The sequence below is a fragment of the Caloenas nicobarica genome, chromosome 1, assembly GCF_036013445.1.
Source record: "Caloenas nicobarica isolate bCalNic1 chromosome 1, bCalNic1.hap1, whole genome shotgun sequence".
NCBI lineage: Eukaryota > Metazoa > Chordata > Aves > Columbiformes > Columbidae > Caloenas > Caloenas nicobarica.
Window position 1 is genome coordinate 36,175,297 of NC_088245.1, and position 15,218 is coordinate 36,190,514.

Here is a 15,218-nt window from a genome sequence, read left to right on the forward strand (position 1 = left end):
TTACTATAATTTTAATTTCCCAGCATTTTCTTGTAATAATAAATTCTGATTTGATTCAGTATATACATTTGGCTTGATACAGTTCTGTATTTCCGTGTTCATTGAAGTGAAAAGGTAGCATGAGACAAGCTCATGTTTTCAGGTCTGGCACAACAGGTGATTTTATCATCTTGTGTTCCCGCATTTGTGATCTGCTTCTACAGCAACTAAACTCCTTGGTTCACAACTTTTCCAAGGGAATTATTTCTGATTTCTGACTATCACATGTTTATCTGATTTCTGTCTCCTTGTGCGGGAGTCTCGTTTATGGCAGTGTGCAACTGAAGAAGTAAGGCAGAGTGTGTGTGTGCTTCCTCCCGGGAGGCAAGAGCTAATTCTTCTGGGTGTTCAGGGACAAAAGTGGACTGAGGAAGCCAAGAGGTAGAAAGAGTGAAAGAAAGAAAGATAGAAAGATAGATCTGTGTTTTACGGATGATCTTTGCTTTTTCTGTAAGCTGAAAACAGTCACTTACTGAAAACTTGTGTTTTCTTGCAGCCAGGGTTTTAGCATTTCACTATGCACATTTTTATTTCTGTAAGAAGAAATGGGCCTCCTCTCAAAGCCTTTGCAGGTGTTTACATCCAAGTTAAGACTCTCTGCTTCTTCTCATGGTTCTGGAAGCAGAGGCCTCAGCAGCACACAACATAAAAGTAATTTCTAAGGGTGTTTTTCGACCTACCTTCTTAAAAGAGATAATAAACAGATAATAAAAGTATTATTATCATACCTACTATTAAATAGTAAACATTTAAAAGTTTGGTTTTAGACTCACACCTTCCAGGGTTGACTTATGAAATCTGAATTCCAAAGTTGGTGTTAGCGTTGATAACATTAAGAAATCTGCTTCAGTTAGAGTTCAACAGCTGTCTGTATGAAAACTGACAGACCACTTCTATTAGTAGCATTTCTGCATTAGTTTAATCCACTTGAGGCAAATCAGAAAAGTACTTTTCATTGTGTAACACACACATATGAAAAGCCATTCTGAAATACTCATTCTCTTGAAAACTTAAATTTTGCCCTCATGCGAAACAGCACTGCAGGAGGGTCATACCCTTAGTGCTGTTACTGTTTCTCTGGCTTATCGTTCCAGTTTGTTTTCTCCTTTACCTTGTCACTTTCTGCCTGAGCGTTTCTCAGGTCTCTCTCTCATGGATTTCTTTCTGCCTCTTTTCCTCCTGTGCCCATGTCAAACATGCGAAGAGCAGATCAATGCAACCTAATTTTCAAACTGAGTCTTCTGATTATAATGATAGTCCTCCCGTAGCAGGCTCTTACCTCTAGATGGCTTTTGAGCGTCAGTTTTGCATCAAGGTCGCTGTTCCATAAGAGAAATTGAAACCTACATCTAGCTAAGTTGGGTGGCGCTTCTATTATTCCGGTGTAATATAAGCCTTTTTACCACTTTAAGGAGTTATGTTGATATAAAAATAGTTGTATATGTCTGACTGCTCAGTGGGATGACAGAAAATGACACCATGTTACTGTGTGTGTGTTAGTGGCAGTGCTTGGTTAACCATTTCACTTTAGCAGTATGATTTTATTTCAATCTGTTACACTTCACTGCGTTAAAGTATATGTATAAGGTTCTGTGTATTCATATTGCCAAAATTAGTAGTTTAGTCTCTCTACATATTAAAAGCAAGCACAACAAAATGCCAGTTGTTACACTGATGTATTAGGTGCTGAGAGTCACCACCCTGGGGACTCTGCCCTTCCCTCCCCATTGTCTGTACTGAGAGTCTAAACTTGTAGTTTCTACTCCTAGTAGATCTATAGTAGGTTTGTATAGTAGGTCTGTAGGTCTATAGATCTATAGTAGGTATATACGTACTAGGAGTATGTATAGACCTACTTCTATATGTAGGAAGTGTGTGTATGTATATATATACATACATACAGAATTCTTTGTCCTTTTATCTGCTTTTTTTGACTTCTTATCTTGGAACCAAATTTGTTCCTTCCTAACTGTTGGTTGGCACATTGTCATCTCTTCCCTGATGGAGTGGGTTTTTTTGGGTTTTTTTTGTTTTTTTGGTTTTTTTTCCTACCTTGGCGTGGAACAGATTCAAACGTTGCAGTTCTCTTTGAGTTTCTTCTTGTGACTTCTGAATTTCTGAAACCTTCAAAGTTCGTGGTGATATTTGTTCTTGAAATGATTAACCTCTCTTTCCTGCTACTGAGTTCTAGATACAACTATTCAAATAATTCATAACTTTTAAATATCTATCATAAACATCTTTAAATATCTTCACTAAAATACGTATTGTTTTATCGAGACCACATAGGTTCACTTAATTCACATAATGTTATGAAGGCTGCTATACCTTTCACAGAAACATTTTATTTTGACTGAAAACAAGGCAGTTGGTATCAATTAACTGCACCTTTTAAACTAATTACTTTGCACATAAAATCATATTTTAGACAGCTGAGGGAGCTCAGAAATAGTTGTTACTGTTGGTGGTGGTTTTTATTATCAAGCAGGGTTTATTATTATTATTATCAGATTAATGCATGTATCTCAACTTAAAAATTATTCATAAATACAGAAAAAGGATGTTTACTGATCATTAAAATTAGATTGGTTGATTTTATCACGCTGTTTTTCTGAACAGGAAGCAATGCATCGGGGAATACTGGCGCAGCACAAACTAATCCAGGGGTGCTTGGAATGGGAGGAGGAGCAACTGTATTACCTGCCTTTGAGTACAGAGGCACTTGGATACCCATCCTGAATGTAACTGTACAAGGCAGCGCTAAAGCTACCTAGTAAGTACTTCTACCTTTTTGAAAATGGATATAACAAATAATTTTATTTCCAACTTGATTGTTTAAGGATTTTTTTATTAGTGAGTGTTGAGGTCTTCATTTCACTGGCCTTGAGGGATATTGTGCATTTCCTTTTTGTCAGTGCCTTGAGGTGTTCTGATTTTTTGCTATTTTGTCTGAATGCTCTGGATTGTGATCCAAATATCCCCTATGGCTTTAGCATCTGTTGGATTTTTTTACGGCCATACTGTTGCTGTGTAAACTCTTCACTTTTAGGCCTTACTATAATACGTAACAATTTTAGAATATCTTTTTCTGTCTCGTGTAATGGCAAACATTAGGGAGCGTTAAGCAAATGAGACATCAGTGGGAGTTAAAAATAGCTTTCTTACACCAGCTTTGCTGTATTTACAGTTTTGATTTAACAGTATATTGTGGCAGATATTGGCCAGGTTGTCATTCCAAAAAATGTATTGACCTGTATATGAAGGCTAGACTGTATGTGCTTCATAGAATGACCAATTATTTTGTCATTACTTTGTGTAATGGAGATCATGTTCTCAATTTAGAGCTGCGAATAGTACATTACTTTCAAATAGTGGAAGTTTTTTCATGTCAGTCATGACCATTGAGGGTCAATCTCTTGCGTATTGGATGTTATTTGTACGGCCCGTGAAATTTTGGCATACTAATACTCAGTGAAATCAACACGTAGCCTGGATCTTAATACTTTTTTAAGGCAGAAACTCCTTTATGTGCCTTTGAGATACAGAAGGACAAATTCATCCTCAGATTTCAATAGTTTAACATGTATGTGTTGACATGACTGTTTGTTCCAGCAGCGGCCATGAATGTTATTCTGTGTAAGATCACAGAATAGTTGCTAGTGTGTCTTGTCAGCAGTTTTTCTTCTGTCTTGTACTTCTGTCTGTAGTCCCTGCATGTAAGGAGATGACTAACTGTGGATTTGGGTCACATCATAGCATTGATTCTCTCCTACTGCTACCATTAGATTTTCGTACAATGGCCACATCTTATACTTTTACACAATGACCTAATTGGAGATATGAATTGTGAACAGAGCTAGCAGAGGTCTTCTTGCCAGTGTGGGCCTGTCTCTTCCTAGACCACTATGCTTTGTCTTTCTCTTTACATGGAACACATACAGTAAGTATGTGTTTTTAAGATGAATAGACAAAGACTTTTCACAGAGTCACAGAATGTTAGGGGTTGGAAGTGACCTCGAAAGATCATCTAGTCCAATCCCCCTGCCAGAGCAGGAACACCCAGATGAGGTTACACAGGAGGCGTCCAGGTGGGTTTTGAATGTCTCCAGAGAAGGAGGCTCCACAACCTCCTTGGGCAGCCTGTTCCAGTGCTCCGTCACCTTCACTGTGAAGAAGTTTCTTCTCATATTTAAATGGAACCTCCTGTGTTCCAGTTTATACCCATTGCCCCTTGACCTATCATTGGTTGTCACTGAGAAGAGCCTGGCTCCATCCTCGTGACACCCACCCTTTACATATTTCTAAACATTAATGAGGTCACCCCTCAGTCTCCTCTTCTCCAAGCTAAAGAGACCCAGCTCCCTCAGCCTTTCCTCATAAGAGAGATGCTCCACTCCCTTAATCATCTTTGTGGCTCTATGCTGGACTCTCTCCAGCAGTTCCCTGTCCTTCTTGACCTGAGGGGCCCAGAACTGGACACAATATTCCAGATGCGGTCTCACCAGGGCAGAGTAGAGGGGAAGGAGAACCTCTCTCGACCTACTAACCACCCCGCTTCTAGTACACCCCAGGATGCCATTGGCCTTCTTGGCCACGAGGGCACAGTGCTGGCTCCTGGTCATCCTGCTGTCCACCAGGACCCCCAGGTCCCTTTCTCCTACACTGCTCTCCAACCGGTCATTCCCCAACTTATACTGCAACCTGGGGTTGTTCCCCAGTGATGCAAGACTCTATGCTTGCTCTTGTTATATTTCATCAAATTTTTCCCTGCCCAACTCTCCAGCCTGTCCAGGTCTCGCTGGATGGCAGCATAGCCCTCTGGTGTGTCAGCCACTCCTCCCAGTTTGGTATCATCAGCAAACTTGCTGACAGTGCACTCTATTCCCTCATCCAAGTCACTGATGAATATATTGAATAGTACTGGCCCCAGTACCAACTCTTCTAGATTTTTCATTCCTATTTAACTGTACCAATTCACTCCATTTATTCAGTAGTTTGCTTTCCCATCTTCGAAAGTAAGAGTACATGACCTCTACCTCAGAGGTATGTTGTACCTGTAAAAACCATTAATAATTTTAGTTGGAGCCATATATATATATGTGTGTGTACACACACACACACACTTAGTTGTAGATAGAGGGTGAAATGTTGACTGTTTGATATACCTATACTGCCTGTGCCCCCAGATATCTAAGGCAGTCATTCTCAGGAAGTGAGAGATAATAACTGAAGTGTTACATGTTTGAGAGAAGGAAAATCCATTGTGCAGAAAAGAATGATGGCACTACAGTATAAAAGTGTCTTTGGTGTATTGTAGCTGCAATGCATAGCCTTTTTAAGAGTAGTTTGTAGAGCAAATGATGAAATAGTGGTTGTTGGAGTAGCAGGTAGTTTTTGTAACAGACTGTCTGTCCTTGTGTAGACACTACTGCTGTGGCAACTACACTCTGTTTCCTGATGGATTTGTAACTCAGCATTTCTTAATGTTCTTTTAAGGTAAAATATGAAGAAAAGTGGCAACAAGGCTGCAGTTCCAGAATAGTGATGTTTTAATTGCGTGGTTTTCAGCAGTGAATCATGTAGACATTTCCTCTTTGTACAAATAATTTCCATTGTTTACCTGTGATGAATATTTGGTCATATATTTTCTACCTCTGACAGGCTTTTCCGGTCACATGGACTCAAAGATAATGATAATGGAATGTCTAACTTGTTCTCCATTTGTTATATTCATAGTATCATGACTTTCTGACATATTTCCTCTGTTGTTCTTATGTACTTGTGTTCTTCTGAATATGTTCTGTGGCAGTGGCTTTAGGTAAATTAATAATAAAAGTAGAATAATTCATTCAGTGATGCTTGCTTCTGTGTGCTAATTTTTTATAACATTTATTTGCAGATCTAAATATTGTACTCAGGGTTTGTATTCTTTCATTTACTATTTTATTTAGTGACTCATTTACTCTTTTACTTAAAGACTTAATTAATCTTGAGTTGCTATAAATCTTGAAGGATGGTATTTGGGGCCCGTTCGTATTTAACATTCATTTGGAATTTTGTCTAATTATTGTTTTGAATCACTGTGGTACTGTTACACACTTACTTGTTGTGTTTTCTGGTTTTTAGTTTGGAAATGCTGGACAAAGTAGAGCCACCTACGATTCCTGAAGGCTATGCCATGTCAGTGGCATTTCACTGTTTACTGGATCTTGTCCGTGGTATCACTACCATGATTGAAGGAGAGTTGGGAGAGGCAGAAACAGTCAGTCAAACCTCAACAGAGACAACTTCATTACCAGCACAGTCTTCAGAGCAGCAAGACTTGCAGTCTGTATCTGACCAGTCAGAGAAAGAACTAGGTATTTGAAAATGCAAACACTGTATAAAATACAGCAGTGTTACATAAATCAGGATTTAAAATACTTCATGCTTTGTTGCTTAAATTTATTGTTTCTAAATTGTATATAAAAACTTTTAATTAGGTGTTTTGGGGGGATTTTGTTTTGTAACAGAACAGCAATGGTCTCTAAAAAAAATACTTGATGTACTGCCTCTGTCCACCTTAGCCATAGGCTCCTTATGCTCTATTAAACTGTTTTACGTACGTACGTGGGATATGAGGGAGAGAGAACAGGCATTTGGTTCTCCAGAACTACTACTCTGCCTTCCTGCGTCCTTAATTCTACTTAACACTGAGATCCAAACTCACAAGAGACAACGTGACTGAGAGAAATGTGGCAGTTAAGACCATATTAAAAGAAAAAACGTTTTTTCTAGTAACAAGATAAAAAGATGGACGTTTTAATGGAGAGATTGAGTAAGACTGAAGTGTTTGTGGAAGAACTTCTTTAAAAGCAGAACTAATATGAACTGAGGCTTGTGTTTGTGCAACATATGCAGAGTGTGTATGTGTATGTACGGAAGCCTTGGCTCTGGGTGGTGAATGTGGCCCGTGCAGTAGCTGCGGAAGCGGGAACTCTCCATGGTGCTGCAGGGAACACCGGCTGGCCCGCGCTCCTGGCGTGGCGGGGGACAGGATGTCAGGTGTGGAAACCGTACGGGCAGGTTATAGGTCTTATAGACCTATATTTTTATTTTTCCTAATAAATTAAAAAATATGGAGAATTATAAATACCAAGGGAGAGTGCTTTTCCTTCACTGCAAAATTTCAGTGAGTTTTTTGTCTCACATTTGCACACTTCTGAATGTTTATTTTTACAAAGACTAAAAATAATTGTATGTACCTTTGTATGATTTTTGATGTAATTCAGAATAAGCATTGCCTTGGCGACATTTTTTAGTTTAGCAGTGTTACTTTAAATGTGACTGTTTAAATGGTACTAGTGTGTGTTTGTCTATATACATGTGTGTCTTTGTAAACATACATACAAAAACACACTTTAAAAGGTGCAGTATGCAAGCATTTTGTTTGTGATATAATTGAAAGTCATTAAGTAAAATATTTTCTTTCTGCAATAAATAAATATATATATTTCTTTCAAGTTAGCAGAGCTGTCTGGGAAGAGATGGTGAATGCTTGTTGGTGTGGTCTTCTGGCTGCTTTATCCCTCCTACTTGATGCAAGGTATTTAGTCTTTCATTTCTCTTGACTTTTGATGATTAGATTCCCAGCTATATTTTGAAGTGACTTTTGATACTGGTCAGGTTGACAATTAAATGAGAGAGTGTTGTTCATAGCACCTGACCAGACAGGTTTGTACGTTAGTGGTGGCTAGATGGAGTGAGGGTCTGTTAAGCATAAACAACACGGAAGTCTCCAGAAGTCTAGCATCAAACTTTAATGTATTTCAGTATAGAACAATTAATTACATTTTCAAAGGTTTGGATTTAAACTGTTTAAATTAATTATATTACTTTTTACTTTGACTCAATGTTTCAACGCATTGAAGTGATTCTACACGTCACTTCATTACTGTTGATAAGAGAGTAAATAATATCGCAGTACATGTTAGTACTATGCATTTTTTGAAGTGGAAAAGCTGTTCACTAGGTAGTAACTTTGGTTACTTAATTGTTTCTTTCAAAGACACTTTTGTTGTCAAACACCATTTTCTGAAATTAGTGTTAAATACCTCCTGGTAGTCTCTTTTGCCAAGTCATTGAGAATTAAAGACCAGTTTTGTAGGAAATGGTTCTGAAGAATTTTGTTGAATGGTTGTGCTTGCTCTTCAGTATTTATAGTGTTGACAGGCTTAAAGTGTATATTCTCATTGCTTTCAGTTTTGCTTAGCTGCCTGCTTCTCTGCCATGGGTTAATTCTTACTAAAAGCTGTGTACTCTTTCAGCACTGATGAAGCTGCCACTGAAAATATTCTAAAAGCAGAATTGACCATGGCTGCACTTTGTGGAAAATTGGGTCTTGTAACATCAAGAGATGCCTTTATCACTGCTATTTGCAAAGGATCCTTGCCTCCTCACTATGCTCTTACTGTATTGAACAGCACAACTGCAGCTCTGTCCAGCAAATGTAAGTATATAAGTTTTCCTTAATTGTTAAAGTGTGTTTAAATTTGTTCCATGTATTGTCCTCTTGCCTGAATTTCTCAGGATGCGATTCTAAAGTATGCAACTGTAGTATTTGGCTATACTAAATTATGTTAGAATCCTCAGGCAAGGATCTAGATGGCCTGCTTTCCAGAACTGCTTAGTCTTGCAGCATCTGTTGAGTATCATTCTAGGAAATCTAAGACTTCCTGAATGCTTAGCATATGTCAGAATTTCATATTCTAAGGAGATCTATCTATCTGTCTGTCTGTCTATCTATCTATCTATCTATCTATCTATCTATCATCCTAAGGATCTGTTGGAACATGTAATTAAGGCATTCAAATTCTGAAAAGGTCTCTGGGCAACTCAAATACTCAAGAGTTGGCTAGAACGTCCTGCATTTTTGGTGTACTGCAGTCTTTTCTACAATTGTCTAGTGATGGCAATACTTACTGTGTAGATGGAAGGTTTTAAGTTCTGGGCTCTCTTCAGCTTACAAGAAGTTGAATTGATGCTTCCCACATCCTGAGAGAATGTTGTAGTTCATGGGATATACCAGTTGAGGGTGTACTCTGTTTCTAATTTTGAAAATGAATTACTATGTACCGAGAAGTGCAACTACCTGGAGAATATGCAGATGGATCTAACATTAGACCTCTTAATAAAAAACAAAAATACCTTAGTCTGGGAACAATGATTAGCACCTTTACTCCAGTGCACAAGCTAACTGTATTATTAGATCATAAGTCTGTGAAGTGGTAAGCATGACTGATTTACACGAATCTTTATGGAAATGAAGCAGCGAAGTGCAGTTATGTTATATAGGTTACTCTTCTTTTTACAGGTGAGTTACAAAAAGGGTGTCCCAAAGTCCTGTATTGGAAAAAAATCATGACACAGCATTTATGACACCTTCATTTTCTGAGTGCTCTAGTACAGTGGTAGCACACAGTGATACCATTTACACACAATTACTACAGATAACTGAGTTGAGACAGTCTAATGCTCGTATCTTAGTGCAAATATTTCAGTCTCTATATAAAATGTATTAATGTATTGCAAGCAATATCTAATAGTGCGAGGGAGTAATTACTGGCTCCTTTAATTCTGAAAGGCAATGACATAATTATCTAAATGTAACTAAAGGTCTCAAAGTTAGTAAAACTAATACTGTGAAAAATTTCTCTGGAGTATGTTTGCCAGAAAGTGGTCGTTACTACAGGTAAGTCCTGGGTTTTAAATTTAGATTTTTTTTTTTTCCTTTTCAATTTTCCTCTAGCATATTCCATTCAGGGACAGAATGTTCAAATGATCAGTCCCTCAAGCGAGTCTCATCAGCAAGTTGTAGCAGTAGGGCAGCCCTTAGCTCTTCAGCCACAGGGAACAGTAATGGTAAGTACAACTTGTAAGTGATCTCATCCTGCTTAACTGCTTATTTCTGTATCTCAGTGTGCCTCAAAACCAAGCAACAGATAAACAGCATTCTTACAAATACTGGTTATCTGAAATATTATCCCAAGCTTTTAATTTGGAACAGTACTAGACAGAAAAGTTCTCTAACTGTAAAGACGACTTACTCTTGTTTTTTACCTGACTTATAGCTCAGCAGCTTCCATCCGTTCTGTTTGAAAAACCCTTGGTCTCAGCTCTGTTATGTGCCTCTATGTGAAGGTTCACTTGTTTTTTTTTAAGATAGACTCTGATTTTATGGAGAAGATGCCCTTAAAGCTGGAGTATTTGAACTTGTGTCTTTGATAATAATGTGAAACTAGGAGGAGAGGGCAGTGATCAAATTGTGTTCAACCAGAGCAAGATAAGACTGAGAGAAGAGGAGATACTGAACTACTACTCTAAAAAAGATACATTCCATCACTGCAAATAAAATGTAATATTTAAGCTATTTAATAAAAAATTGCAAGTTTCCTAGAAACACTCCTATTGTAGAATAGTAAAAAATTTGTGGTCATTTGTTTGTTTGGTTTTTTTTCAGCTGACTTCTAAAAATATCCAGTGTATGAGGACATTACTTAATTTAGCGCACTGCCACGGGGCCGTTCTTGGTACATCATGGCAACTTGTCCTGGCTACTCTTCAGGTATAATAGGAAATGCTTATGCCTTGCTTTTATGCCTTGGTTTTTTGACATAATTTGGTTTTGAGTTTTTATGTGAGCAATAGAAGAAGCTTTGATTCTACGCATGGTGTACTTTGAATTGCCTTGAGTAAATACTGTAGCATTTCCGTTGAATTCTGTTTGGCTGGAAGGCTACTGGCTAGCTCAAGTTTATTGTAGAATGGTTTGCGTTGGAAGGGATTTTAAAGATCATCTAGTTCCACCTCTGCTGCCATGGCAGGGACACCTTCCACCAGGTTGCTCACAGGCCCATCCAACTTGGCCTTGAACGCTCCCAGGGATGGGGCATCCACAGCTTCTCTGGGCAGCCTGTTTCAGTGCCTCACCACCCTCATGGTGAAGAATTTCTTCCTTCTATCTAATCTAAATCTACCCTCTTTCAGTTTAAAGCAGTTAGCCCATGTCCTATAGCTACATACCCTTGTAAAAAGTCCCTCTCCAGCTTTCTTGTAGGTCCCCTTTGGCTACTGGAAGGCTGCTATAAAGTCTCCCTGAAGCCTTCTCTTCTGCAGGCTGAACAACCCCAACTCTCTCAGCCTGTCTTCATAGGAGACAGCCCTCGGATCATCTCCGTGGCCCTCCTCTGGACTTGCTTCAACAGGTCCATGCCTTTCTTATGTTGGGGCCCCAGAGCTGAATGCAGTACTCCAGGTGGGGTCTCGCAAGAGCAGAGTAGATGGGGAGAGTCATCTCCCTCGCCCTACTGGTCACGCTTCTTTTGATACAGCCCAGGATCCAGTTGGCTTTCTGGGCTGCGAGTGCACATTGCCGGGTCACGTTGAGTTTCTCATTCACCAGCACCCTCAAGTCCTTCTCCTCAGGGCTGCTCTCAATCCATTCTCCTCCCAGCCTGTATTTGTGCTTGGGATTGCTCTCGCCAATGTGCAGGACCTTGCGCTTGATTCTTGTTGAACTTCATGAGGTTTGCACGGTCCCACCTCTCAAGCCTGTCAGAGTCCCTCTGCATGGCATCCCCTCCAGTGTGTTGACTGCACCACAGAGCCTCGTGTTATCGGCATACTTGCTGAGAGTGCACTCAGTCCCACTGTCGATGTCGCCAACAAAGGTGTGAAACAACGCTGGTCCTGATACTGACACCCAAGGAATGCCACTCATCACTGATTTCTACTAGTACATCAAGCTGTTGATGGCAACTCTATGAGTGTGACCACCCAGCCAATTGCTTATCCACCGAGTGGTCCATCCATCAAGTCCATCTGTCTTCAATTTAGATACAAGGATGTCACATGGGACAGTGTCAGATGCTTTGCACAAGTCCAGGTAGATGACATCAGCTGCTCTTCCCTTATCCACCAACACTGTAACCTCACTCTAGAAGGCCACCAAATTTGTCAGACATGATTTGCAATTAGTGAAGTCATGTTGGGTGTCACCAATCGCCTCGTTATTTTCCATGTGCTTTAGCACAGTTTCCAGGAGGTTTTTCTCCATGATCTTGCTGGGCACAGAGGTGAGACTGACTGGCCTGGGCCTTCCAGTACAATGTTTCCTCTCTGCTTTAAAAGGCTTTTTTTCTGAAAATGATCCTTTTGTATTTCAGCATCTTGTGTGGATTTTGGGGCTGAAGCCTGGTGTTGGGGGTGCATTAAAACCTGGCAGAGCTGCAGAAGGGCCCAGCACAGTAAGCACAACTGTTCATTTTACAGTTAATGATTATGCGATATTTTTCTATTGCAATATGTAAGACACATTTCTGTTTCTTTTTCAAGGTTCTGACTACAGCAGTTATGACTGATCTGCCAGTTATATCCAACATACTTTCAAGGCTTTTTGAAAGCTCACAGTAAGAAACCTTATCTTATAGTTAAAATAATGTGTGTATATCAAACTTGGCAGTGTTTTGATAGCTGTTATTTTTCAGATACCTTGATGATGTGTCTTTACATCACTTAATAAACGCCCTTTGCTCCTTATCTTTGGAAGCCATGGATATGGCCTATGGAAACAATAAGGTATAAAAAGAGTTCTTTATTTTCTTTTTAGGTATGTTTGTGAAACAGGCAGAAGGCTTGTACATTTGTCCTTTAAGCTAACTATTTCTAATATTGAGGCAGTAATACATTTGATACTTTAGAGTAAAAAATAAATTACAAACCAGAGAATGTCTTATTTATAATGGTTCATACGGTTACTAAATTCTCTGAAAATTCTCATTGTGTTCCTGCTGTGTTTTTTTGTTAGCTAAGGAATGTCAAGATTGTGGGCGGATAAAACTTTTAAATGCCCTTGTGATTTCAGAGATTAGGGATTCTGAATAGCACAGTATGTCCTGCAAGGTGCTTATTTTAATTTCATTTTTAAAAAAATAATATATTTCAGCAAAAGCCTGACAATTTAGGTATTAAAAAACCCCCTGATAATTCATATTTACTTGGGGAAATGATAGTATTCCTGTCAGCTTCAGTAAACAACCTTTAGCCAAGAAAGTTTAAACACCCTGTGATTGAATAAGATTTAGTATATATTCTTCTACTTATAATCCCAGAGGAGAGTTTCTCAAAGTTTTTCTTTGATCTATTATGCTAGAAATAATGATGACAGAAAATATGCTTTATATTATATGACAATTACAGCAACAAAGAGTGAATTAAAATAGGCAAAGTTTGTCTTTAAAATCAGTTGAAAATGAGAATAAAAAAATCAGCAGAAATGGGAACAGAGAATAATTCCAGCACAACAGTCATTTTGAATATATGTTGATTTAAAAAAAAACCAAACGACAAACTATCACAAATATTTGCATATGTATTTGGTGAATGGAAAATTTATCACATTCCTGCAGGGCATTTATGAAGCTGAAGGAAGTAAAAGGGGATTCTTAAATGAATTACTCTATATTGTTTGTTCATATATAATTTTAACTTTAAAAGTTGTGATGGGAAAAAGGCTGTTTTGCTAGTAGAACGTTATAAAACTGGTTGGAGGGAGGACTGTGTGAAAACGAGAGTTTTAAAAGGAATATCAGTGCTCTGGTTATTATCAAACTTGGAGAAAACTGTATGAAAAATTCTGAAGGAAGTGTTCTTCATGGTGTGCTGGTGCTACCCCCTTGTGGCTTCTCCTGAAGTACTGCAGATGCTGCGGAAACTTCCCAGCCATCTAAGTTGGTGTTACTGTTCACAGCCTATGAAACATACTTCAGTGAGATTAATTGCACTTTAATTTCTACATTATAATGTAGAAAAAGGCTTTGAAATTATCTGAGTTACCTCATTGTCATGTGTTCAAATCCCGTTTTATTAAGGAACCATCACTTTTTGCTGTTGCTAAATTACTGGAAACAGGACTAGTTAACATGCACAGGATCGAGATTCTTTGGAGACCTCTGACCGGTCATCTTCTGGAGGTAGCTAATTGCTTTTATCAGTTGTACTAGAACTTACTTTGTATTAATGAATGATCTATGGAAATGCATTTTTAAAGCATAATTTAAAAAAAAATCTAAATTGTATGTACGTGGTTTAGTTTATGCACTTCGTTTTTGCAGCTTGAACACGTTATTATTTGTGTTTAAAAATGAATTTATATATTTAAATTACAGTAGTTTAATATCTCTTATTGACTTTGTCTTTATGGTACCATCAGTCTTTATATATTTTAAACACAGCAATGTTTAAAATGATCAATTTATTGTACTTCATTTATGTGTTAAAATTGAGGTAACACAGCAGGTTTCACCTTGGATTCACATAGTACAAATATCTAGGAAGGTGTTAAGATATGTTTTTGTGTCCTTACCAGATCGATTGAAGCCATTAGATTTACTAACAAAGCTAACATTTGGAATGGTCTCTTTAAGATAATACTGTACAAATATAAAAATAGGTGTCCATAATTCTGTTTCAATTTCTTAAGCATTTTAACTTCAATGTGAAAACATGGTCTATCCAGGAAAAAAAAGAAATCTTAAGTTTTGAATTTGAAACTAAAATCAGGTGATGGAATATAATTGTGAAGTTTTAATTCTCTACACGGATATGTAGAACAGTGAAATTCAAAAACAAGGTTTGATTTAAAGTGAGTAAAGTACAAAGCTTTTCTTGCTCATTTTTCGGGAAGTACCAGATGCTTCTTTAGAACCAGTGCATTATTTCAAACAATGTTAACGATTGGTTATTTCTAACCCTATTTATTGAGATCTTCTCCACATAATCTTTTATCTAGGGAAACAGATTTGGATACTTAGGTTTTAAAGACTTAAAGCATAGGCATCTCTTGTCTTTTTTTACCCTCCAAGACAATACGGTTCACCGTCCATATCTTAAGACTTTGTGAGCCTATTTCAGCTTCTTTTAAAGTACTGCCTTATTTCCTAACATTAAGGTACAATAAGGAAGGAGAAAATACCAGTTGCAAATTCAATTAAACACAACCTGAGGGAAGAATTTGTTCCCTGTCTCTGGAACTGATTATCTGGTCAGATTCAGAGCATCATGAAGTAGTTCTAATTATCTCCTTTTTTTATATATGGTAACAAAAATGTCAGTAATTCAGGAATGTCTGCATTTTTTAACAT

General features: G+C 38.0%; 1 protein-coding gene across 5 annotated transcripts in view; it reads left to right on the forward strand.

Annotated features, from left to right (window-relative positions):
* MON2 (MON2 homolog, regulator of endosome-to-Golgi trafficking) overlaps window positions 1-15,218 on the forward strand; it is an 84,516-nt gene that overhangs the window by 28,168 nt on the left and 41,130 nt on the right. For all 5 annotated transcript variants that reach the window (XM_065654494.1, XM_065654254.1, XM_065654174.1 and 2 more), the window contains exons 11-20: window positions 2,659-2,812; window positions 6,166-6,398; window positions 7,543-7,624; window positions 8,346-8,527; window positions 9,827-9,939; window positions 10,538-10,642; window positions 12,243-12,323; window positions 12,412-12,485; window positions 12,564-12,654; window positions 13,947-14,048. In XM_065654494.1, coding sequence (XP_065510566.1) covers window positions 2,659-2,812; window positions 6,166-6,398; window positions 7,543-7,624; window positions 8,346-8,527; window positions 9,827-9,939; window positions 10,538-10,642; window positions 12,243-12,323; window positions 12,412-12,485; window positions 12,564-12,654; window positions 13,947-14,048 — 1,217 coding nt within the window. The remainder of the gene's footprint in view (window positions 1-2,658; window positions 2,813-6,165; window positions 6,399-7,542; window positions 7,625-8,345; window positions 8,528-9,826; window positions 9,940-10,537; window positions 10,643-12,242; window positions 12,324-12,411; window positions 12,486-12,563; window positions 12,655-13,946; window positions 14,049-15,218) is intronic.